This window comes from Poecilia reticulata, linkage group LG4 (genome assembly GCF_000633615.1).
Source record: "Poecilia reticulata strain Guanapo linkage group LG4, Guppy_female_1.0+MT, whole genome shotgun sequence".
Classification (NCBI taxonomy): Eukaryota; Metazoa; Chordata; class Actinopteri; order Cyprinodontiformes; family Poeciliidae; genus Poecilia; species Poecilia reticulata.
In genome coordinates this window covers 15712394-15738524 of record NC_024334.1, presented here as the reverse complement: position 1 = coordinate 15738524, position 26131 = coordinate 15712394, and the positions used below count along the sequence as shown (strand labels likewise).

The 26131-nt window shown below is 38.8% G+C and overlaps 2 protein-coding genes across 3 annotated transcripts; both read left to right on the top strand.

Moving 5' to 3' along the window:
- Nucleotides 1-367: 367 nt before the first annotated feature.
- Nucleotides 368-18354, top strand: lrrc8c (leucine rich repeat containing 8 VRAC subunit C). Of its 2 annotated transcripts, none has more exons than XM_008407752.2 (3): nucleotides 368-493; nucleotides 11741-11883; nucleotides 14327-18354. In XM_008407752.2, the coding sequence occupies exons 2-3, from the start codon at nucleotides 11746-11748 to the stop codon at nucleotides 16577-16579; spliced, it is 2391 nt and encodes a 796-aa protein (XP_008405974.1). In that variant the 5' UTR covers nucleotides 368-493; nucleotides 11741-11745; the 3' UTR covers nucleotides 16580-18354. The 2 variants fall into 2 exon arrangements, with proteins under 2 accessions (XP_008405974.1, XP_008405973.1); XM_008407751.2 differs by having other exon boundaries at nucleotides 11738-11883.
- A 505-nt stretch (nucleotides 18355-18859) lies between these two features.
- lrrc8db (leucine rich repeat containing 8 VRAC subunit Db) lies at nucleotides 18860-25736 on the top strand. Its single transcript, XM_008407753.2, has 2 exons — nucleotides 18860-19861; nucleotides 21680-25736. The coding sequence occupies exon 2, from the start codon at nucleotides 21682-21684 to the stop codon at nucleotides 24235-24237; it is 2556 nt and encodes an 851-aa protein (XP_008405975.1). The 5' UTR covers nucleotides 18860-19861; nucleotides 21680-21681; the 3' UTR covers nucleotides 24238-25736.
- Nucleotides 25737-26131: the final 395 nt, after the last annotated feature.

The window sequence follows — 26131 nt, the reverse complement described above, 5'->3', positions numbered from 1 at the left end:
TACTAATATGTTGATAACCTCCAAAGGCAACTCTGGTTGGAATGCATTATATTCAAAGGTGTCAAAGTAATGTGAGCTGAATTAATGTGCATGCCACACTTCTCAGATGTTTCGTCTGTAAATAAAAAAGTTACAAAAACACCTACTTATGGCCCCTGATTTAAATGCGTACTTCATTTTTTATTAATAATAATAATAATAATAATAATAATAATAATAATAATAATAATTATTATTATTATTATTATTATTATTATTATTATTATTATTATTATTAAGATAGATCGTATCCCCACCCATCTGAGCGGTACGTGCATCATAAACTGTAACGTGAGCTCGGTTTCTTTTGAAGTCCACGCCCCTGCAGCTGACGGTCCATGCCCGCGCGCTCTGTCGGGACCGGGATCCAGGAAGGCTCATTGGTCAGCGGGGACAGAGGGAGCCCGAACCGCGTGAGGAACACACCGCGCTGAAGCTCGTCCCCAGAGAAAAGGTAAGCGTTTCAACCGCCGAACGACTATCATTTTTCCATCTCAGAAAGTCGCTCTAAGCTGCTGTAGTGTTTGTTGTCGGTGGAGTACGTAGTTGAACGGCGTTACCGTTAGTTTTCTCATCAGACATGTAGTGTAGGAGGGGGTGGGGGGAGCAGCGCAGAGAAAAGTGGCCGCCTGTCAGCCGCAGCAGGGGTCTCTCCTATATTTATCCTCAATGCTTTAAGGACTACTACGAGTTCCTACTCCCGAACTTTTCAGTGATTTCACTCTGAATCACCGCTTCTTTCCAACTTACTCAGCACTTTATGTGATGCCATGTTTTTGTAATGATGTATCCCACTTAGAAAAGAAGAGGAGGGAAAAAAACTACTCCTGCATTGCGGCTTGTTTTTTTCCACCTCTCTAGCGAGACAGTACTTTTGTAACGCTGGAAGTCTGGGTGTGTTCCTAACCATGTCTGTTTTTGGATATCTGGATATCTGGGATTCTGAGAAGTTTCCTGTCAGGAAGGGACCAGGATATGGCCTGGTCAGCTCAATTCAATGGCTGACTCATCCAGCAGGACAGTGTTTTTCCTCTACTGCCTACCTGAAACAAGCTGCATGGTCTGCTTATTACATGTCTGCACACAGGTTCTGACTAAGTACTGTTCCCATTATTTCAGCCATGCTCCCCTTCACACATATGTACACCTTGTTATTAATCGGACATAAACTGAACATGCCTTTGTCATGTTCCAATAACCATACTGATATTACATGGAAATCTGAGTAGGTCTGACTTAGTAACATTAATAAATCAGAGAAATGATGTCCTCCAGACTGACATGAACATTACTGCAGAGTTCTGATTGGTGGTGCAGCTTCTCAACTGACCAATGACAGAGACTCAGGGAAGTCAGAATGCATCATTTTCTGTATTTTAACAACAAAGTTGAATCCAAACTTCAACACTAAACATATGACTGTATTAATGTGCATGCCACACTTCTCAGATGTTTCGTCTGTAAATAAAAAAGTTACAAAAACACCTACTTATGGCCCCTGATTTAAATCAGCTAAATATTATTTAGCTGATTTAAATCAGCTAAATATCTTGCCTGGATATTTAGTCCAGGCAAGATATTTAGCTTTTCATGTATATAGCACAAAATCATAACAGAAAGTTAGAGCTCAGGGCACTTTTAAAAATAAAAATGTTCCAGTTTAAATTCATGTGATCAATTAGTTGAGTCACACCAGTTCTCTTCACATTAAGCTAAACAAAGCGAAGATTGAAATTTAAGCAAATTAAATCGTAATTCCAATTAATCTGATTCAGTCCGCATAATAAAAAAGTTTTAGGGCTTTATTCACATGTAACCACTATATGAATCTGTTATAAAATAGGATTAAAATTTCATCATTATATGAAATTCTGATGTAACAGCAACAAAGTGACAGGCAATCAAAGCAAGTAGGTTCACACAAAGATGGAATATAAAATTAATAAAATTAGAATAAAGAATGAAAATGGTATACAGCAAGGGCACCATTTGAACACTATATTAGGATATATTAGGATTGATCTGAAACTTAGAGTTTATTTGTTTAGTCTAGATGTTGCCCTTCCGTTTCATATTTATCCCCCATGACTCATATTAAACCTTAAAAAGTTCCAGTTTCAAAACCACAAAAATATTCTGTAATAGTGTTATGAGGATAAAACGTTCCTCTACTGGGATGCCAGACAAAGTTCTGTTTTAAACAGTTTTCTCCAGTTGAATGGAACTAAAGCCGCTTCTCTAAGTGTCACTAACTGGTTGGGTTCTGCTCCAGTTTGGAATGTCTCCATTACGGTCTGTTCCTCACTGATGTGGCCGTAAATGTGGGCTAGAACGTGGGCGGGCCGTGAGCGCTCCTGATCTGTGGTCGTTGCTCCGGTGATATTTTTTGCAGCGACTCTGAGCAATGGCAAACCTCAAACCTGTGGTTTTCATGGACTCAAATGAACCCAGATATTTAATTTTGTCTTCTAAAAATTCATTGCTGGCCCGTGGAAACAATTCAGATTAGCTAATTAGTTTGCTACACATACAAATATACTGTGGCACTTTAAATTTAGTGTTTTAACCTTATCCAACCTTTTGGATTTAGGCAGTGGCGCAAAAAGTGGGTATGCAGGGTATGCAACGCATAGGGGCGCAGCACCAGAGGGGGCGCCAAAACCCCGTCTGGAGGGGGCGGCGCGCCGATGACGTTTTCCCATACACTTCAGCGCGCCTTACGCTCCTTCACCTCGCGCACATAACGAGGTGAATGTAGAGTTTTACCCTTCATGTATCGTCACCTCGGGGGGTGGTAGAGCGAGTGAGCGTCGCTCTTTCACCCTGACGTTCCTTCCCTCGGGGGGTGGGGGGGCGCCGATCTATGTTTTTGCATCCACCTGAATAATGTGTAGTTGCGCCACTGGATTTAGGTAATGCATTCAAAGGATTTACACCAATATCCACACATGAACTTCATTGAACAGAAAATTCCAAATAGGCTGAGCAATAAATCACCAACATATATTGCAATAGACAATTGATCAATATGAAAATACATTCTATACATTACTTTCACTGAACTCTGATCCAGAGCCACACAGCATTCTGAGGGATGTAGGCAGAGGAATGTCTTTAGCTTCTCAACCTCTGATAGCCAGCTAAGCATGGCTGGTGTCATCAACTAACTCACTTTTACATTGGTTGCCTAGCAACAACCTGTTGAGTAATTTGAGCAGCTGCTGCTTCAGGTTTCGCCACTGTGCCTCTTAAGAATAAGCAAAGACAGGGAGTGAAACCTATGAAGAGGACATGTCACTAGTAGTTCAGATATTTAAAACAAAAACTCAATCAATAATTATTAATATCGACTGATATAAATTGCTTATATTGTTATACGTTTTTCAGCCATATTGTCCAGCCCCAACCCCACACAAAGAATAAAATGCACATTATGACAAAGGCAGTTCTTACCTCCAGGGACCGTTTGGCATGAGGTAAGGTACAACCTGGACATGTCACCAATGCATCACAGAGCATACAGGAGAAATAACCATGCTCACACACTTACTTGTAAAAGCATTTTATAGGGCCCAGCAATCTTTTTGAGCCGTGTGAGGAAGCCAGAGTAGCAGGAAAGAGCCATGCATACAGATAAGAGTGAAAACATGGCAATTCCATGCAGAAAGTCAAAACCTTCTTTCTGCAGGGCAACAGTGCTATCAACTGCACCAGCAGCCAGGGAGATCATGTCACATTTTTGCTGAGTGAAAATGTCACGCATGACGACATCATACGAGACAATTATCGCACTGTGAGACAATGGGACTCAGAGTCACAGTAGACCAGGCATAGCAGCCTGCAGCCAAAATTTTTTTCTTATTCATCTTTACTGAGCATTAATCATACATTTTTATGAATGTCTTTCTATCTCATGGTCTCGCATTCCAAAAAAAAAAAAAAAACTCCACCACCACCACAGCTTCTGGCTTTCTGGTTGCTATTTTAGAAGATGAGTTTGCTACATAAGTTAGAGTTGCATGAAGAATTGACACCAAACTAAACAAAAAAAAAAGCTTAAGCTTATCTAAACTTAAACAACGAAAAAGTTGCGTTACCTTTTCAGTGTAGAAATGTGTCCAGAATCTGGCCTTTAAAATGTTATCAAAATGTCTTAGCAGACATAAGAGTTTCACGCATATTGAAAGGTTTTGTAAACTGATCAATTCTGGTTTTCATATGCAGATTTGTGGAAACCCTTGAGCAAGATATGTGATATTCTGAAAAATAAAGTCAGCTTTTTATGCAGTAGCTTAATCTCACACTGCAAAATGTTTCTTTGAAAATCCAACCTAAAATTTTTCATCTATTTTTGTGGTATATCTATATGTTAAGAAATTACTGTCTGTTGATGTGGTTCTGTGTATTTTGTGGTCGCCTTATTCAAGAGAGCATTTCTAATGTTGCCTCATTAAACTAGTGTGACAACAAACTATCACTATTATGTCTTGTGCTTGTCGCAAGCAGTGACGTCTTCTTTTTCCCCAATCAATGGATTGTGTTGTGTGTGATGCTAGTAGCTACGCCCTAACAGTACAATACCATTGTCCTTTGGACTTGCAACAAAGTGCTGAATTTAGTAGAAGTTTTTAAATAAGTGTGGTAATGACCCAAAGCATGCACACATCATAGGGTTCTGGACTTTATAGAGTAAAACTGGGAGTTTAACAATATTTGTTGGTTAATTGGTTGGCCCGTTGGCTTGTTTACAGTGCATCCAGAAAGTGGGTAAGATCAGCTACAGATAAATATGTGCTTTTTGATGCAGGTAGACACCCCATAGGTAATTTCCCCTGACGTAAAATAACCACAGCTCAAAATTTGAATGATATCTGGAGAACTGGATACTTACACCAAAAGATGATCCCAGGACAATTCATCCCTTATTTCATGCTAATCTGATCAAGGCAAAAAAAAAAAAAAATCCAGTTAAAGACCCTATAACGTTTAACAAAATCTACATGTCAACATTTGTGATTGTCGGACAGAAAAAACTTTTTTTTTTTACTGGCATCTCTTCCAACAAACCAGCTCAGATGTAGATATTTTATAGGGCGTTATGAAGACATGGAAACCTCAAGTAAGAAAGAAAAGCATTTTGTTACATTACAAAGTATTCATAAGATCCAGAGTAAATGTGTACTGGCTTTGAACATACTTCAACAATGTGTATCTTGATTGATGAGCAAATTGCTTCGAATCACTATGTAGAAAATTGTCCAAGCTTGATACTGGGAGGATGTTTGTATGAACCTGAATAATGTGATGAAACTTGGAATGTAATTATGGTGAGATAGCATCCTTGGCAAGCCAAAACTCCTCATGGCTATCTGCAGCAGGAGCTGTTAGACTTCCATGACCCATTACTGCGAGCCATCAGTGGACATTTGAGCACAAACATCTTCGTAATAGCTTTTCTAAACCCCTGCTGTCATTGTGATGCTGGGATGGAAGAATCAATACTGGCTTTCTAAGAGAAATGCTAATTGATGTCTGAAGAGCAAGATCTCCTAGGTAGCCCTTATGCTTTTAGAAAGCTACTCAGCAATTACAGCAAAAATGTATAAATAATAATAGCTGTACCAGTCAAATAATGATTATTTCTATGACTTTTAAACTCTCAGACATGCACACACATCGTGTATTTTTCAGGCCTTTGCAGATTAAAAAAAACTCTGCTTCTGAGATCTAACCCACTGGTAGGAGGAAACAGGATACCTACAGCCGCAGCGCTTTCCCTGAAGGTGACCAGAGACTCAGCGCATCAGATGTGCATGTCTTGCTCACACTCTCAACAAAGTCGAATTTTAACAGCCTCTAAAGAGATAAATAGCTCTGAGGCCACAGTTTGTGTACTCAAGCAAAGTGCTGAGGTCTGGTTTCTGTCCATTTTTCCATTATTGTGTTACAGGTGCAAAGACTCTTTACAAATAAGTGGGCTTCATAAGATATGGTGATAACTCATTACATCTTTCACTAGATCTCTAGGAAGAATATTTACATTTTCTATTGATGGCAACGAGTTTGAAATGATTACATTAGCAATGTTCTTGTGTATGAAGTCAATAGGTTTAACAAAAATGTAAATGTCATTAGTAGGCATTAGTTGGTATGACAGTTTTATGGCATTTGTACCATTACTGTAAAAACAACAACAAAGTTTTATGGTGCATTATTGCACTTCTGCATTCCAACTACATTTGCTTGGGTAAAAGCCAATTATCAGATTAGAAATGTACCCCAGAAATGGGTTCTAGGAAAGAGGTAGTAATTTGTTTGGATACATGGCTTATGTCCAAGTAAGGGGGAAGTGTACAAGTGTTCTTCAGCCACCTGTCTGGCAGAGTGCAGCTGCACACACTGACCTCCATAATGCCAGCAAAAAGTTGAGCCACTCCTGGACACTTTCCGGCATGTGATTAAGATATTTGAACCATAGCAAGAGTAATATGAAAACCATACGTTTTTAAAACCTTTGTATCTGTTTATGTTGCCAACTGCCCCTCGTCATTGGCTTACCAGCCAGTCACACCTGCAGCCCATTTACCCACACCATACTCAAACACAAAGGACTACCTGCACCACCATTGATATATCTACAACCCCTCCACTCTAAAGACCACTGAAGAAGATTTAGTACACGACAGCACCAGAACCTGACAGTGCTTCTCCATTCTGCCTGAAAGCCTGAGCTGTCCAAATAGCTCTCATCTTCACTTAGATCTCCACCTGTCTCTGGAACTGCGTGTGGCTCTTTACTGCTTCAAATGTGCCACAAATAATCCTGGTTCTCAAGAAACGCCTCATACCAGGAATGAATGAATACCAACCTGTCATACTGACCTTTGTGATCATGATATGCTTTGAGAGATTGGTGTTCAAGCATCCAAAGGACACCACAGCTTTGTGCTGGACTCCTTGCTTTTCATGTATGGGGCAATTAGGTCACCAGTTGATTTAATCCAAGTGGGACTTCTCTTCATCCTGTACCAGCTCAACCACCCAGGGTCCTGTTTGTGGACTTCAGTTAGATCTTCAAACCACCAACTGTGACATCCTCCACCAGAGGATATTCTTTTCCAACATTTTTTTCTCCCCTGTACACAAATGACTGCACCTCAGAGTTTTCAGCTATTAAACTCCTGATATTTGCAGATGACACCACTGTCATTGGTCTGATCAATAATAGCCCAATGGCAATTGGTCTGTCAGATGTCATTGACAGACCAATCAGTAGACACCAACACTGTCTACTGATAACTTCCGTTTTCATGGAACCAGCCTATCTTGGGACCTCAGATGATTCTCACACATCGACAATGTTCAGAACAAGGCCCAACAGACACTGTACTTCCTATGGCAACTCCAGATGTGCAACCTTTCACAGGAGCTGCTGGTTATCCTCTACATGGCCATTTTTAGTTCATCCAGTACACATCCATCAACATGTTGTTTGGCTCAGCAGCAGAACGGAACAAGACCAGACTGCAGCAAACATTCAGGTCTGCAAAGGAGGTTAACAAGGCTGACCTTCCCTTTACCCAAGACTTGTACAGGAGTAGGGTCAGGAAAAGGGCAGCTAACATCTCTAGACCCCACACATCCTTGATTCAAACGGTTTAGACTAGTGGTTCTCAACGTGGGCGGTACCAGGGGGGCGTTCAGAGGACGGCAGGGGGCGCTGGCGGACATTTTTACAAAGGGGGGGCGCTGGGATGCCTTTGGGGGGCGTTTGGTCGAAGGTAAACTTTACACCTTAAATGCACAACAATGCCAGTTTAAACTTTGAGCAACTTGGTAAAACTGTATTGTGTAACATTAAACCATACTTGGCTGCAACTGTATCGATGGCAGCTCTTCTATTCTATTTAGCTTCTGTTAGCTTCTTGGCGCAGCTCCGTTCTCCTGCTACTGGTAGCTAAAATCACGATACTCTCACTGTGTATCCTTCTGAAAAATGAACCCATTTAAATAAAGAAATCAAGAAATCCCTCCATGGGTGATACCACGATAAAGAGCGTTCATTTTATAGCGTTAACACCGGTGCTGTAAGAATTATGAATTATGGCATAAAAACAGAGAATCTGTCACCGAACAGTGAAAAAATCAACACATGATGTGAAACACATGACGATTAGGCGGCGCAGCAGGTGATGAGTGAAGATTGATGGTCAATAAATGATAAAATAAATCTAGCAACAGGAAATAAACAAAAGTGGACATAGCAATAAACCAAGAGAGGATAATATTAATCAAATGAAACTAAATGGAAATGACTGAAGAACAAAATGCAAGAATAAACTAAGAAACTAAAGTAAATACAGAAGAATAAGCTGGTATGGCAAGACCTTTCGAGCAATAATTAATACAGAGGACTGTATGGCAAGAATAAACGGACACTATTTCCAGATAAAAGGTAAAATAATATTGTTGAAATGTCATGAGTTTGTTGAGACCACATGTAGTACTGAGAATAAATAGATCTTACAGACCATAACAGTAAAGAACTGATCACTTATTTGTGTTTTTAATTAGATTTTATATATTCATTTCTTCAATATTATTTTTCATGTCAATGTTAATGTCATGAGCAGTGGCGCAACTACACATTATTCAGGTGGATGCGAAAACATAAATCGGCGCCCCCCCCCCAGGGAAGGTACGTCAGGGTGAAGGAACGTAGAAAACAAAAGCTCTCTCTAACCTCCCCCCCCCCGAGACGAGGATACAGTGAAGGGTAAAGCTGCTAAAATCGCCTCGTTATGTGCGTAATGTGAAGGAGCGTAAGGCGCGCTGAAGTGTATGGGAAAACATCATCGGCGCGCCGCCCCCTCCAGACGGGGTTTTGGCGCCCCCTCTGGTGCTGCGCCCCTATGCGTTGCATACCCTGCATACCCCACTTTTTGCGCCACTGGTCATGAGGCTGATGAATCCATGACACTTTCAATTTGACTCATTAGGATTTGATTAAGAACCAGATTTGTTCTTTGTAATTTCTGTCCAGTAAAACTATTAACCTATAAATCAAGACAGGTCTACATAAAGATATAATCCATGTTTCTGTCTCATATTTGTATGGCATTAAAAGGATCTGGAACTTTTGTTTTTCCACTGAAAGCTCTGGTTTGCACAATAAATGCCATGTGGGTGAAGTTTTATGGATGATGCTCTGATGTCCCATTCTCCTGAAGGCAGCACAGAGCTGCACCACCAGAAACTGACAAACACTGAAGAGAAGAAGAGCTATGATTAATGTAGTTACAGTTCTATCCATGTTTTAATGTTGCAGAGTTCAGTCGTTATGCAAATAGATCAAAGTTTAAACTGGCATGTTGAACATCTTTTATCTGGTCATTTGTGCAAGATTTAACAACTAGAAAATGGCACAAAATAAGAATATTTTTTCCACTCTGATTGGCTGCTGTTAGGCCTACCAATTTTAACTTGAATGTTCATTGCATTTTTTGTAGACGCCTGTATTATTTTTATATTATATTATATGTATTATTTTTGATGACAAATACAGCAACAAGCATAAAAATCAAAACATCTACAGTAGTGATAGTGATATTAATGATAACATAATGGTCAGTGGAAAGTAGCCTGCAAATTCTTTGGTGGGGGGCCGTGAGGGACCTGGATAAAGGCTAGGGGGGCGCTGGCCCAAAAAAGTTTGAGAAACACTGGTTTAGACGTTTACCTTTGTCAGTGTTAGAGAGCGCTATTTGCGCACTAGTTTCTTCCCCCTGGCTGTCTGTGATATAACACGGCGAACACCTTACACAACTACTCTGATATGAAACTAAGCATAATTCACTATCACAACCTTCTTTCCTTTTGTCTTTTCCATTAAAAGAAAAATGGGTGTATATACACAAGTACGTGCTGATCTACTGTATTTTCTCTACTAAAGTTTATATACTGTGATTCCTTGAAAGTGAAGTCAAATTCTTTGTTTGCCCACATAATCTTGTCCAATAAAGCTAATTCTAATGAAGGGAAGCATTTTTTCCTTTTTTGTCCTTGAGGTAGAGTGAAAGCTAAGTCTTCATTCCAACACCAGTAGCTGTGAATTATAAATACATAAAATAGGTTTGAATTTTTTCAATTCAGATATTAGGTCTGTGTAGCTCAAGTTGTAGCAGTTATAGCAGTTGTAGTAGTTGTAGCTACTTTGGTATCTTGTTCTATAAAAAAAACACTATTACTGTGTTAATACAATGAAAAGCATAATCTGTGTTTGTAGATATATTTCTACAGTTAATATGAACTATTTCATGAAAAATCTCATGTAAAATCTAGTAAAAAAACAAACTGAACCCTGGGAGGTTCAGACCATCTCCCTGAGGAGTATCATTAGGATTTCTCAAAGTCTTTCCACAGCATTTCTCTTGGATTACGTTTGGGACCTTGATGGGATAGTGGATTTGTAAACATGGACATTCTTTTGTGATCTCGCCAAATGTTACATGCCTTCCTCTTAAAGGGATTTTTGGTGGATCGCCACTATTAGGGGAGTTAGCAAAAGTCTTGGATTTCCTTTATTTCTTTATTGCACTGCTTGTAACTTTCTACGTCCTGATGAGCATGACTAGATGCTATTTTAAGGTCAACCGTAATTCCTATTTTTCTTTTGTCATATTGCATTTCTGCTAACATAAGTAGTGAGGCCCGCAGTTTGATACATTGCTGTTGTTTTCAGAGGACAGGCATATAAGCTACAACAGTGAGGGAGACCTCCTGAAAACTCTCGAAGGGGGGCTACTGGTATTGATTTCAGAGGACAAAAGAATCCTCAGAATTCATTTTGTTTTTCAGTAACCTTAATTCTCTTCCGTATATAACTAAGTGCATAAAGATTAATGTTACTAGTGTTCCTAGGTGTGTCAAGATAACACATTTTGCTGGATGATAAATTGTCCCAGAAGTTACAGAGATAAACGGTAATATTGTTTTGAGACCATTTTGAACTAATATATTGGTGATTGCATAGTGATGAACACATTCTCAAATTCTAATGTGCATTTAACATTGGGAGTGGAAGACAATTTAAATGACAAAAATAAACAATATAACAGAAACAACAAATAAAACAAATTATGAGTCTCAGTAAAAAAAAAAAACAACAAAAAAACTTGCCTTTCAAAATAAGGACTATTTGAGACCAGAGCACAAGACTGAAGGGCTATTTGTCATCCAGTTTTTGGTATAAAGAGAAAAATTATAGATCATTCAAATGGAAATTATTGAACTTGTTTTAATTTATTATGCAATTAATTGATTCAGTGTGACAGTTTTAAATCTTACATCAGACCAATAAAAATAAAAAATAAAAAAAAAAAACATTTCTGCCACAGAAAAATCTGGTCAATACCTAAGTAAAAGTTTTTATTTTCAAAAGGTACTTGTAATCTGACAAGCCAGCCTCAGAATAAGATTCTAATTTAGCAAATAAGACTATTGGGATTTGGGCTAAAATATTGGACTTTAATAATTCCATCTTGTAATAAACAGTTCATATACAAAAAGTTCATTTTTTTCCTGAATAAACCCTGAACAACGTTGCAAGCTATTGTAGCAATTAAATGATGCCAGTCTCAATCAACAACTTCTTTTAAAATGTAAAAAGATCGACTTTTCCTTTGTTGTTTCCTTTCAGCAGGCATCATGATTCCTGTGATGGAATTCCGGCAGTTCTCTGAACAGCAGCCAGCGTTCAGGGTCCTGAAGCCGTGGTGGGATGTGTTCACAGAGTACCTGTCTGTCATCATGCTGATGATTGGTGTGTTTGGATGCACTCTGCAGGTCAGTTGACACGTATTCATGTTGCCTCAATCTAAAGGTAGAACAGTTTCTGGGTTTTTTTTCTCTTCCATTCCAGCTAGAATGAATGAATTCCCAGGTAAAACTATCAGCTATTGGAACATAACTTCTCTGCCCTCTCCACTGGCACCAGTTCAAAAACACTGCTTGTGTTCTGCTCCAGTCTGGCCTGTGTGCTGCAAGGGAAGCATTGAGCCCATCAGGGGTTTAGCTGTGGAAACATTTCCCCACCCTGCCTCTTTTAGTAAACAGAAGATTCCAAACCCCCATGGCCTGGCCCATGACTTCTCACTCTGTTTGGGATGAGGGACATTTCTTGGCTGCTATTAGTCACCGTAGTGGAAATCCTGGAAATAGTACCAAAATATTTTATGTAAATCTCCTAACAGGATATTTGTCTGATGGTGAGCAGCCATTGTCTTCCCTCTCCTGCCCCAACTGTTTGGATTCATGCGGAGGTTTTCCAAATTGAGTGGGCAATTATTTGTACGGCCAAGTTTACTTTGTGGGTCGGAGCTGTATCAACATGCAGCTTTGCCTAATTACTTGTTATTACTATGCTTGTCAGTTAACTAACTAATTCAGACTTTGAAGTAGAAACAAAGATTTAAAAAAAATGGTGCATTTGATAGCTTATCAGATTTTGTCTGACTTGACATTTCATGGCAGTATTTCATGTTTTTTTTTGTTTTTTTTATCTACTTCATTACTTTTTCTATTATGCTGCACAGACATCCCTGACTATATGCATTTTAGAAAGCGAAGTAGAGTGCCCCCAAGGCCCGCCTCTCCTTTTAAAAGCCTGCTACCAGCAATTTAAGTGCCTATTTCCTGCTATTAGCATTGCAGTCCAACATCTGTTTTTTATTACTTGAATTTGAAGTAAACACCACAGACTTTTGTTCTGTTTACTGATGCTAGCTACCACTCAGTACAGCACTAGAGAAACCACGTTAAAGTCATAATCTACCCAACACGGGTAAGTAGGTGTCAATGTATGTTCATGCTTTGAAAAAGTACTTATACACTTTGACCTTTTCCACATTTTGTCACGTTTCATTCATTTAATTCTAAAGGTTAAGTTACGTTTTACTGTATCAATCCAGAGGGAGCTTTGTGGTAGTCTGTTGCATATGCATACGTAACCATGCAATAACATACTAAACTAAAATGCTTTAAAACATAACGAAATGCTGCAAGATGAATAAAAGCGACAACAAAGACAATAGAGGGAAACGAGTGGCAACATAGGAACATGTGTTTAGTATTAATCAGTGCTATTCACTTTTAACACATAACCCACTAATAGGGCTTCTGGTAGCATGACATATTGAATTCTATATAAATTATAAAATGCCAAACAAAACAGAGTAACACTACAAAAGACAAAAAAAATTCTTATTTTGTCCTTTCCTGACAATAAATTAGACTAAACCTTTCTTGTTTTTAGAGCATCTAGGATTAAAAATAAAATCTATTTGATATACATAGTAAGTATAAATAAATATCTAAAGAGGATTTATTTAGAAAATTTTTGCTTCATTTAATTTTTAAGTTGACATACATGTCCTTAGTATTTGATCTGTTTAGATCTGCCCAAACATTTTCCGCTAAACTGGGCTTTGTTACAGCGAGTGCAAAACATCGATTGTTTCTTCATAAGTCACTTTGTAATAGTTGTGGGTAAAAATATATACTATTCCTCAATGCATTGTAATTGATTTTTTTGCAATTTAATAGCAATTCAGAAAGCCATTTGAAGTGATTAGATTCCCTGGCCAGTGAGTGAGAAACATTTTTGAGAGCCGTGCTCACTGTCCAGAGACATTTGAGATTTCACCGTTGAGCATACCGCCTCCTACATTACCCACTATGTCTGCCAGCGGGATGAAGAAGGGGACTGGATACTTACAAGCTTATCAAGCTAGTGGAGCACCTACAGTAGCACCATTTCCTCTCCACCAGGCAGCCATTGCACATCTGTTAGTGCGGCGCAGACAGTGTCTGTTACACCAGGCATCCTCACAACTGCCCACTCTGTGAAGCACACTGTTTCAGCTTGGTTTCACATATAAAACACCTGGACGTGAATTTATCGTCTTCTTCTTCTTGAGTTTACTGGTGGTTGGCAAACAGCTAATATGTGGGCATTACCTGAGGAGAGAGACTCAGAATGGCAATATTGTTCAAATATGCTTAAAATTATAAAAAAAAAAAGATGTTATTCATCTCAGTTTCCATAAGGAGAATTATTCACATTTACATATACTTTACTTCAACTCTTAATAAAGTACTTTCATGTCTTAACTGTTGGTAGCAGAACTATTGCCGTGATAACAAACATTTTTATTTTTTATTTATTTATTTATTTTATGTATGTTTTTAAGTGCTTACATGTACCCCATTTTCTTACATCTTGTTGCAGGTAATGCAAGACAAAATCATATGCCTTCCTCACAAAATATCATCCGGCTCAGAGAACATTTGTGAAGTGAACAGGAGCTTCTTCCTGCAATTGCAGCCCAATTTCTCAAATGGGCCGAGAGAAATGAGAGGAGTGAAAAATGATCTGGATCTTCAGCAGTACAGTTTTATCAATCAGATGTGTTATGAGAAGGCTCTACATTGGTATGCCAAGTACTTTCCCTATTTGGTTCTCATGCACACACTGGTTTTCATGGTGTGTAGCAATTTCTGGTTTAAATTCCCCGGCTCAAGTTCAAAAATAGAGCATTTCATCTCAATGCTCAGCAAGTGCTTTGACTCCCCATGGACCACACGGGCATTGTCTGAGGTATCTGGAGAGAATCCAGAGGAAAAAGACCAGAAAAAGAGCGGAACATCTAGGTCCACTACTCCATTGTCTCCTGAAGAAAGCAGTCTGGAGAAGACGCAGTCCCTCAAGTCTATTCCGGAAAAGATTGTGGTGGACAAGCCGTCAGCAAGTGTCCTTGATAAAAAAGAAGGTGAGCAAGCCAAGGCTCTTTTTGAAAAAGTAAAGAAGTTTCGACTACATGTGGAAGAGGGAGATATTCTTTACCTAATGTATGTTCGTCAGACTGTATTTAAGGTCGTGAAATTCCTTGTGATCATTGCTTACAACAGCTTTCTAGTGAATAAAGTGCATAACAAAGTTTGTTGTGAAGTCAAGGAAATTCAAGACGTTACAGGATATACAGTGTTTGAATGTAATCACACCATGGCTCATCTGTTTTCCAAGCTGTCTTACTGTTACCTGTTTTTGGTGGCTATCTATGGATTAACAAGCCTCTACACTTCCTATTGGCTGTTTTACCGCTCACTTAAAGAGTATTCCTTTGAGTATGTGCGTCATGAAACCGGCATCAGTGACATCCCAGATGTTAAAAACGACTTTGCTTTCATGTTGCACATGATTGATCAGTATGACCCTCTCTATTCCAAGAGGTTTGCTGTTTTCCTCTCAGAAGTCAGTGAGAACAAACTGAAACAGCTCAATCTGAACCACGAGTGGACCCCAGATAAATTGCGTCAGAGACTCCAGACAAACCAAAACAACAGACTTGAACTTCAGCTTTTCATGCTCCCTGGTTTACCCGATACTGTCTTTGAGTTGACGGAGCTGCAGTCGCTCAAGCTTGAGATCATCAACAATGTCACCATCCCTGCATCAGTATCTCAGCTGGAAGACCTCCAGGAGCTGTCTCTCTACCAGAGCTCTTTGAAGCTGCACACAAGTGCTACATCCTTCCTAAAGGAGAACCTGAAAGTGCTTCGTGTCAAGTTTGATGACAATAAGGAACTTCCGAATTGGATGTACGTTCTGCGTAACCTAGAGGAGCTCTACCTGTCCGGATCACTAGGTCCTGATGCTTCAAAGAATATCGTTCTTGAGTCTCTTCGTGAGCTTAAGTGTCTGAAAACTCTCTACCTTAAGAGCAATTTGACAAAAATTCCACAATCAATCGTGGACGTGTCAAGTCATTTGCAGAGGCTGTACTTGCACAATGATGGAACAAAGCTTGTAATGCTCAACAATCTGAAAAAGATGACGAGCCTGATTGAGTTGGAGCTTGTGCGTTGTGATCTTGAACGCATTCCACATGCAATCTTCAGCCTGACAAGCCTACAGGAAGTTGACCTGAAAGAAAACAACCTTCGCTCCATTGAGGAGATTGTCAGCTTCCAGCATCTCCGAAAGCTCATTTGTCTCAAGCTGTGGCACAATGGCATCATGTACATCCCAGAGCATATCAAAAAGCTCAGCAGCCTGGAGCGTCTTTACTTCAGCCACAACAAGATTGAAATCTTACCCTCACATCTATTCTTGTGCAACAAGCTGCGCTACCTTGATGTATCCCACAATGACATCCGATTCATCCCTCCCGAAATCGGAGTACTTCAGAGTCTGCAGTACTTCTCCGTCACATGTAACAAACTAGAAAACCTTCCAGATGAACTGTTCTTTTGCAAAAAGCTCAAAACATTAAAGCTGGGCAAGAACTCACTGTCCATCCTCTCACCAAAGATTTCTTACCTCACTCTGCTGACCCACTTGGAGCTCAAAGGCAACCACTTTGAGTTCCTGCCACAGGAGCTGGGTGGCTGTTGTGCTTTGAAGCGTAGTGGCCTTATAGTGGAAGAGACACTGTTTGAAACTCTGCCTTCAGATGTAAGGGACCAAATGAAGGCTGAGTGAGATGCCTTACTACAGCCCCAGTGCCTGTTGTTTGCTCTATCAATTCAGAGCATTTGTTTTATATGAAACCATTCTAAACCCTAACTATTACTCTGCTTGTAAAAATACATATATCGCCGTATTAGTGTGGCAGCTACAGGGATTTTTCAGCCACCTGACATGGAAATAAGGGAAAACTAAACGTACTTCTTTTGCTGCAGTGGGAAATGTATGAATAATGTTGCTGTACATTGAACATTGATTAGTCACTAAAAGGGCTTGTGGTTTGCAGGTCAAGCAAACCCTCTAGTGTCTTATACATGTGTTATTGCAGTATTTATCTTCTGATTTGTGTCATTTACTGAATTAAGCATATTGTATTGTGTTGTTCTTCTATTGTCATGTCCACATACAGTTTTTGATAAGGAAATGTAAATCTAAAATGAAGAAATAATTTACTGCAAATGGAGTAAATGGAAGCTAAAAACCCACAGTCCTTTAACTATTTTGTAACTTTTGGAAAATTATTGTGTTCAATTGAAGTATTTTTCAGCGCTGGATAAGTATGGAAAAAGAAAGTTGATGGAAAATATTTTATGACCTTTTATTTGTGCCATGTTCTACATGATAAATATCCAAACCATTTTATAGTTAAATTTTAAGTAAAAGATGCACATCCATCAACCTATCAGTTCGTCTATTCATTCATAAAACCATTTATCCATTCATGCACGCATCAGACTCTTCATTAGTTTTTCAATCCATCAGTCATCCATTCATTTCTTTATCCTTGCATAAATCCATCAGTTATTATATTCATTCATAGACTCATTCTATCCATCGTTGAACTGCATATTCATCAACTCACATGTCCGTTCATTCATTCATTTACCTATCAGGCAGGTCCATCTGCCCTCCATTGACCTTCAGTTTGTCCATCTGTTGGATTGTCCATTTATCAGTCTTTCAATCCACCCATAAACCCGTCTGTCTGTCCATATAATCATTTCTACATATCATCCACCTTGTTGTTCTTACGCTCATCTATCACCTACTAACCCTTAAATACATTCAACTTTCTCTCTGTCCATCAAGCCATCCATCCATGAGTCAGTCTGTCCATTCATGAAAAAAAAAATACTTTGGAAATATTGGGAATTTTAATTGAAGATGTACAAGAGCCCTGGTAGCCTTAAACCAACCCCAGTTCCAGAACGTTTTGCTAGTAAAAACCTATGTAACTTTTGTTAAATCCATCATGTTAGCTACTACTACTGAATAACCTCGGGACTTAAGGGGTCACATGAATACGTACAAAACATTAATGATTGGATAAAGTCTTCGTATTATTTAAAATACTCTCACTCAAACCTGCTTGCTAGTGATCTGTCGACTGCATAACTTTACATTTTATAGATATTTAAATTTTTCCTTCACCCTCTCAATTTTTCCACTATGTCTTTTTGGACTGATTTGCTGTCATCCATATCTAAATGTATTTATGTCTTCTATTGTGAATAGAACAAAAGGAGATGATTAATAAAGCAGGTTAAAGTGAATTCATTTGCTGTTGTCTCTGTTAAACAAGACTCAAACAGCTTGATATTAAGCTAATCCCATTTTAGGTCACTTGCTTTTCTGGAAATGGGGTTGGTCTTTTACAAACCTTTCGTGTGACTTATTTCACACTGGAGTAAAGCAAAGAAAATGGCATAAACTGGTCAGGACTTGGCTTCACTTTTTGCAATGTAGAAATTTGTCACTTAAAGTGCATTAAACTTGGCAAATTACACTGATGTCTTATTTTGTCTTCCTTGTTTTATAATTATGCATTAGCTTCTACTTCAAAACTAAAAAAATGATACACAAATTAAAATATCACAAAAGAGCAAAATTAGATCAGTTCAGTTCAAAAAGTAAAACCCACTTATCCAGTTTTATTAAAGTGAAGTTTTCATCTTTATTTCTGTTCATTTTGATGGATATAGCTTACAGCTGATGAAAACCTCAAATGTAATTTCTTTATATATTTTTAGAAATATAAATATTGCAGTTATCCATGTTGCTTGTAAATACATGTGCAAACTTCTTTCTTCCACTAAACATTCAAATATTATTACGTTGTAACTGAGGTTTTCCATGTTATCGCAATAACATAGCTTTTCTGTGTAAAAAAAAAAAAAATGTATTGGTCACTTATTGGTTTTTATTTGCAGTGTCAAACTCGTTTTCATATTGAGTCATATTAAGATTATGAATATCCTCTAAGGATGGGTTGTGGCAGAATGATGGATAAAAGCTATTAGCAAACTGTAAAAATATTAATAAATAGCCATTTCTGCATTCATGAAATAGATGATATTGAACATCCTTTCGCATTGATGCAATTTGGCACGGTACAGATAAAACATGTTTTTTTTTAAGTTTGTTTTTTTTCATGTGGCCCTCTAAGCCTTGAATTTGGCCCCTGGGCCTTGAATTTAACACTTTTAACCATCACCATTGAAAGTAACAGAAATATGTGAAATACACAATACGGATGTTTTCTTTGTGAATTGAATTGCTAAAATGAGTCCATTCTTTCACTGTTTTATTAAGATCTATACAATCTTCTGTGTATGGACCCATTTGCTCATGTGTTATGGTATATTTGTTCGTTTTTGATATCTCAGCGAATTTTGTGTGTGAAAGGCATAGAAGAAAAATGTAGTTCGTTTTTTAAAAATGAAGAATGACAAGAACATATCATTTTTCTTTTGGGTAGTTTACGAAGTAACATTTTTTACTAACTTTTTACTATCACAGCATGTCTCCAAAGGAACCCAGTGGAGCTTTTATGTGATGAGTTAATGATCTGGGGATTTTACTTTAAATTCAGCGTTGACAATTTGCCGACCGTCCCTAGCGTCAGCAGGCCATCTCTGTCTTTACTGTCAATCGGAGCGGTGTTTCCACAGCGCTGCGTGCTGTACGATTGCGGATTAACTGCATTTTCTGCGCCACCATGTGAGATTTGCGGTCCTGACAGATCGTGCTGCGGGTCATCGGTGAATTCGGAAGGGACGCGTCCAGCCGGATCCACCTCCAGCAGCCGGTGCTGCGTCTACGGCAGAGGACCCGACCATCTGCGGCCGAGCGGGGGTAGTCTGCTAAGCCGCTTATGCAGCACCGCACACCGGGGGCCTGATGCGGGAAAAAATGCGAAGAAAGGACGACTTCATGGGCTCGGCGAGGAGTGAGATGTAAAATGGGGCGTTGTTCGGATCATCTGGAGTCCAAATAGCGGAATCAGCCCGCCTGAAGGTGAGTACCTGCCTGGACTGGAGGTCCTGATCTCTGTTTAGTAATGTCTATTTATGGCTCTGCAGCGGTAGAGAGACAGATGGGGCTGTTTATTACACAGGGTAAACAGTTACATTTATAAATCAGATGCATTGATTATGTGAGCAGCGTGTTATTATAATAAGAGCTCCTCCTCCTTTTCTGCGTCCATGGATGCGCCTTCCTGATGGAGCCGGTCTCAGCCTGCTCTGCTGCCGCTGTGACAAATACTGACCTTGATGTGTTGCAGGATAAACAACCAACCAGATTTTATGGTTTTCTAAATTCTAATAAGTCTTTTCTTCTTCTTCTTCTTCTTCTGCATTTTAACCACAGTGAAACACTTCAATCTGCCAGCAGCATCCTCACTTGGCCTCCACTGTTGGGTTTGGGTTGAGGATTTACCGACCCATTCAATAAATTACAATATTATCGAAAAGTCCATGTCAGGAACTTTATCGTAAAGTGAAACACGTTATATAGATTAATTAAACACAGAAAATATTCATTTCTGTTAATCATAATTTTTCACTTAGTTAATAAACATTTAAAATTTCAATATTACATTAGATCAATAAAAAAAAAAACTATTTTTAATACAGAAATGTGGGTTTAATGACATATATGTTATACCTCCCTTTTCATTTTTAAAAGGTATTTTTATTCTGATATACCATCGGAATGCATATTCTAATTTTTTGGAATATCACAGATCTACATGCGGTAATGGCAGAGCCAGCCCAAGTAATAAGAAAACAAAGCTCCTCCTTCAGAACCCACATTCTTGCACAAAATAAATATTGCAAAACTCAAAATCTTTAATTTTAAGTTGCTTAGAATATTTTAATGTACCATTTAATATAACTAAAATGCTCAAGGAATAATCTTTTTTAAATTGCATAGTTCCTGCCTACTAAGCAATTTAAAAACATTTTCAATATGTTTGAGGTATTGCTGGCTTAGCTTAGAAGTCAGTAGTAGTAATGCATCATGCTGAGGGGACTGGATGTTCCAACAGGACTATGAGTCAAAATACACATTAAAACATAAAAAATAGTTTTGGAATTTACTGTATACTGTTACATACTGGTAACAGTATGTAAACATTTGACCAAAACTGAATGAAATGCACAGATGGAGATTCAGATATAACAGTAAAATATTGAGTTGTGGCTACAAACACTCATCTGCCATGTGCTGCTCATATCCAAATGAGGCATCCTTTTTAAATTCTGTCTTCTTCAGGCCTTCTGATAGTTAAAGGAAAGTCTAATTTTCTCTCAGGATCTCTAAAAATGTGTAGTAAAAATTGTTTACCAAAACACAGTCAAACCTCACTCCAAAAGTATCATTGGATATCGGACAGCACAGTGCAGTGTGTGTTTAGTCCTATAAAAGGTGCCTATTTTAATATTCTCATTCATACAGGCCGTAATTATCTTGGTGATTAAATCTAAGGCTGATCTTGACTTAATCCCCTATTCCATAAACAAAGTTATTTTTACTCAGTTGCTGTTCCAAGAGCAAGCTCTTGGTGGTAAACATGGGAGAGGCTGCCACAACCTGTGATTAGGGGAAAAAAGCTGCAAGCAGCTCAGATGGTACTTGTGTCAAAGCCTATATAAAAAAAAAAAAAACAAGGCAGCTGTGATATCCAGTCCTTTTTTTAGGTTCCAAATTGGGCTGGTGTTATGTACAATTCAGCTAGCAAGTGGAAAGTATCCAGTTTGAATAATCCTGCTGCAAGTTTTCTTACCATTTTCTTCAAGCCAAGTTAACTTGCACTGCTTCTTTTCGCAGGAATGTTCACCCTCACAGAAGTAGCTTCTCTTAATGATATCCAGCCAACCTATCGGATTCTGAAACCATGGTGGGATGTCTTTATGGATTACCTTGGTATCGTCATGCTGATGTTGGCCATATTTTCTGGAACCATGCAGCTGACGAAGGACCAGGTCGTTTGTCTTCCCATCTTGGAGCAAGCGCAAGATGGGTCAGGGGGCTTCTTGGAAACCCACACACCTGAACCGAGTGATGGTTTCTGGAACAAGGAGAATGCAATCGGGGAGCAAGCTGCACCTTTAATGTCAAAACGACCTCCAAAAGGCATTGTACCTTCAAATCCCTTTCCACAGTCTTCTGCGTTCATGCAGCCACCGCCTACAGGGGTACGAACCAAACTGGATTTTCAGCAGTATGTTTTTGTCAATCAGATGTGCTACCATGTTGCCCTTCCTTGGTATTCTAAATATTTCCCTTACCTTGCTTTAATTCATACTATTGTATTGATGGTCAGTAGCAACTTCTGGTTCAAATACCCAAAGACAAGTTCAAAAGTTGAACATTTTGTTTCCATACTTGGAAAATGCTTTGAGTCACCTTGGACTACCAAAGCCCTATCTGAGACTGCATGCGAGGACTCGGAAGAGAATAAGCAGAGACTGGCTGGTGCTTCCACCCTCCTGAAACATCTGTCCACCAGCAGCGAGGAGGGCAGTCCAAACCAGTCAGCCCCAGTAGGAAACAAATCAGGAGTTGCCTTTTCTGCCGAAAAGCTTGTGAGTGAGGTTCCTTCCATGACCATTCTGGACAAGAAAGACGGTGAGCAGGCCAAGGCCCTGTTTGAGAAGGTCCGGAAATTTCGTGCACACGTTGAAGACAGTGATTTGATATACAGACTCTACGCCATTCAGACGGTCATCAAAACTGTGAAATTTATTCTGATCCTGTGCTACACAATGACATTTGTGGCATCTATTGACTTTGACCATGTGTGCGAACCGGAAATAAAGCATTTGACAGGATATACCAAGTTTCACTGCACCCATAACATGGCTTTTATGTTAAAGAAGCTCCTTGTCTGCTACATTGCACTCATATGCGTTTATGGCATTATCTGCATTTACACACTGTTTTGGCTCTTTCGCCGACCTCTGAAAGAGTATTCTTTTGAGAAGGTCAGAGAGGAGAGCAGTTTCAGTGACATCCCTGATGTTAAGAACGACTTTGCATTTCTCCTCCACATGGTTGATCAGTATGACCTGTTGTACTCGAAGCGCTTTGGTGTTTTTCTGTCTGAGGTGAGTGAGAACAAACTTCGAGAGATTAGCCTTAACCATGAGTGGACCTTTGAGAAGTTACGGCAGCATTTGACCCGCAATCCTCAAGATAAATTGGAGCTTCATCTTTTCATGCTGTCCGGTGTCCCCGATGCTGTGTTTGATCTTACAGACTTAGAAATCTTGAAGTTAGAATTAATTCCAGAGGCCAAGATAACGGCTAAGATCTCACAAATGATCAACCTTCAGGAGTTGCATTTTTACCACTGTCCGGCCAAAGTTGAGCAGACGGCTTTTATTTTCCTCTGTGATCACCTCCGGTGCCTTCATGTCAAGTTCACAGATGTTGCTGAGATTTCTAGCTGGGTGTACTTGTTGAAGAATTTACGAGAGCTGTATTTAGTTGGCAACCTGAATTCTGAAAACAACAAACTGATCGGACTCGAGTCTTTGCGAGATCTCCGGCACCTGAAGATTTTGCATCTTAAAAGCAATCTGACAAAGATCCCAACAAACATCACGGACCTCTCTCCACACCTGGTTAGATTAGTCATTCACAATGATGGCACTAAGCTCTTTGTTCTGAATACTTTAAAGAAAATGATTAATCTTGCAGAGCTCGAGTTGCATAACTGTGAGCTGGAGCGGATACCCCATGCCATCTTCAGTCTGAACAACCTTCAAGAACTTGATCTAAAATCAAACAACATCCGCACTATTGAAGAGGTCATCAGCTTCCAGCACCTCAAAAGACTAACTTGTCTCAAACTGTGGTACAACAAAATCATCAGTATTCCACTGTCAATTAGTCATGTGAAAAACCTGGAGTCTCTCTATCTGTCACACAACAAACTAGAGTCTCTGCCCTCGCCGTTGTTCACTCTCCTCAAGTTAAGGTACCTCGACCTTAGTCATAATTCAGTAGCGGTAATCCCACCAGAGGTTGGCTTCCTCCAAAACCTCCAACATTTTGCCATTACAGGCAACAAAGTCGAAGTAGTCCCCAAGCAGCTGTTCAAGTGTGTCAAGTTAAGGACATTATGTCTCGGAAACAACTGCATCACCTCCATCCCAGAGAAAATTGGTCATCTCTCGCAGCTCACGCACCTGGAATTGAAAGGAAACTGCCTGGATCGTCTACCGGTTCAGCTAGGTCACTGCAGCCTCCTCAACAGGAGCTGTCTGCTCGTAGAGGACCATCTTTTTGACTCCCTGCCTATTGAAGTCAAAGAGAGCATAAATCAGGAAGCTAGTGTTTCCTTCCCAAATGGGTGTAAATGTTTAGTGGAAGGGCGGTAATTTAGTGACATTTTATGCCTTTTTTCCTGTTGTTTCCAGCACACAAAAGAAATTGTAGTTTAACCTTGAGTGCACACTACAGATTAGCATAGCCCAAAACCTATAAGTGTGGTGTTATGAAGATAATTTTGTGAAAGCCCTAACAGTATTATAGCCTGTCTCATGTTTGGATATATTCTTCTTCTATTTTTATGTCTGGATCATGTGGAAACATATTGAGAATTGAAGCAGTCCTTTCCTAATCTTTTGCATGCCAACATATGCTTTGTGAATTTAGGGAAATTTATAACCACAACACAAATCTCTTAATATCACTTGGTTTTAATTTACATTTTTGGTAGATTAGCTAGTTTTCCTAAGGCATGTTTTTTGGCACTATTTGTCAAAATGCACCAATGCACTAAATTTCAGTAAGTACCACATGTTTTGGTCAGTAAAAAGAATTGACCTTGGGGTTTTTCCTGTGCCCATGTACTGTATTCCACCTAAGCTTTGCAAACTTGCTAACAGTAGCTTTCTGGTTAACATACCTCAATCTTCTGATGTACATCCCTACAAAAATGACCCGTCTTCCCAATATGTCAAAGATTTCATTTTAACTCAAATATTTTTTCTGATTTTTCTTTAGGTCAATTTTTGATGATTTTTAGCATACCTCTCCACTGTCTGTTAAAAAAGACAGTGGACTTAAAAGTGTTAGTACACTTACTTTCACTTTTAAGTGTAAGTAAGTGTAAAAGCATTTACTTTCACTTTTAAGGAAAACATTTTTTTTTTCTGTTGGCAATTTTCATGAACAAACGTTTTATATTACTTGTAACTGCCTGTTCCAAAAGTAATGTGACACAAAACTAAGACTTTACAGATGGTTCAAGAGAACACTATTAACCAGCCTGCTTTCTTTGTTCTTTGTTGATCCTTCACTCTAACCTTTATGTACATGTTTAACTGCAACACCAAGGAGCACAAGCAAAGAGTAGTTTCTCATTAAATATGTTTTCCACTTTGTGTTTCGTGTTCCATAGGATTAATTAATAACTTCAATTTAACCATTTCAGTCTGTCATAATTTTGATTTTATTTTTATTTTGTCTCCTGCTGCAATGATGTGTTTTATTAATTGCCCATTTGCTTTTTTGTCAAGTAATTTTTAATGTAAAACTTTTTTTACTGTCTATTTTGAGAGGATTATATAATGTTAGAATTTTTCTGCTGCACTTTGCCTGGTTTTAGATCTTGCTACACAAATAAACAGATTCCTATTCTCCACAATTGTTGTTATTAAACTGCTATTATTTTCATTCCAAAACTTGTCTTTTTGTTGGAAATTATTAGCATAGTTTTAAGTACTCGTTTCTTACTTAAACATGCAACTATTCTCTGTTAGCAAAGTATACAGAGTGGAAGTGATAAAATGTTCCTTCCTGTGTACAACAGACTGTGTGGGAGATTGAGAAAATGTATGAATAATGAAAACTGCATAAAATCTTCTTCAAAATATATTCTTCATTTTGTATAAATATATCTACAGCATGAATGTGTTTCTTGTAGTTGCTCTGGCGCCTGTGGTTTTGATAGTGAGATGACAGTAGTTCAGCATTTTTCTCAGCAATAGGAAGACAATGTGACTTGTTTGTGACACTGAAAATCTGCTGATCACTGTACACATAACGGCTCCTTTTTATTGCTCTATCTCACTGTGAAAGTTGACCAAAACTTTCCCTCCCAACACTTAAAATCTCCAGCCATGACTACACTAAAAATGGACTAAATAAATAAGTTCTATAATGCATGCAACCACACAATATTATGAAAGGAGATTGAACAATGAAGGAAAACTTTAAGCAAATATTTTAGGCTATGTTGCCCTCTAGTGGACGGTAGATGCTACTGCA

Bases quoted from the DNA above. Each gene is read 5' to 3' on its own strand.
- lrrc8c (XM_008407752.2), top strand. From the start codon at position 11,746: ATGATTCCTGTGATGGAATTCCGGCAGTTCTCTGAACAGCAGCCAGCG. The intron at 11,884-14,326 runs GTCAGTTGACAC...ATCTTGTTGCAG, and splicing joins TGTTTGGATGCACTCTGCAG to GTAATGCAAGACAAAATCAT.
- lrrc8db (XM_008407753.2), top strand. From the start codon at position 21,682: ATGTTCACCCTCACAGAAGTAGCTTCTCTTAATGATATCCAGCCAACC.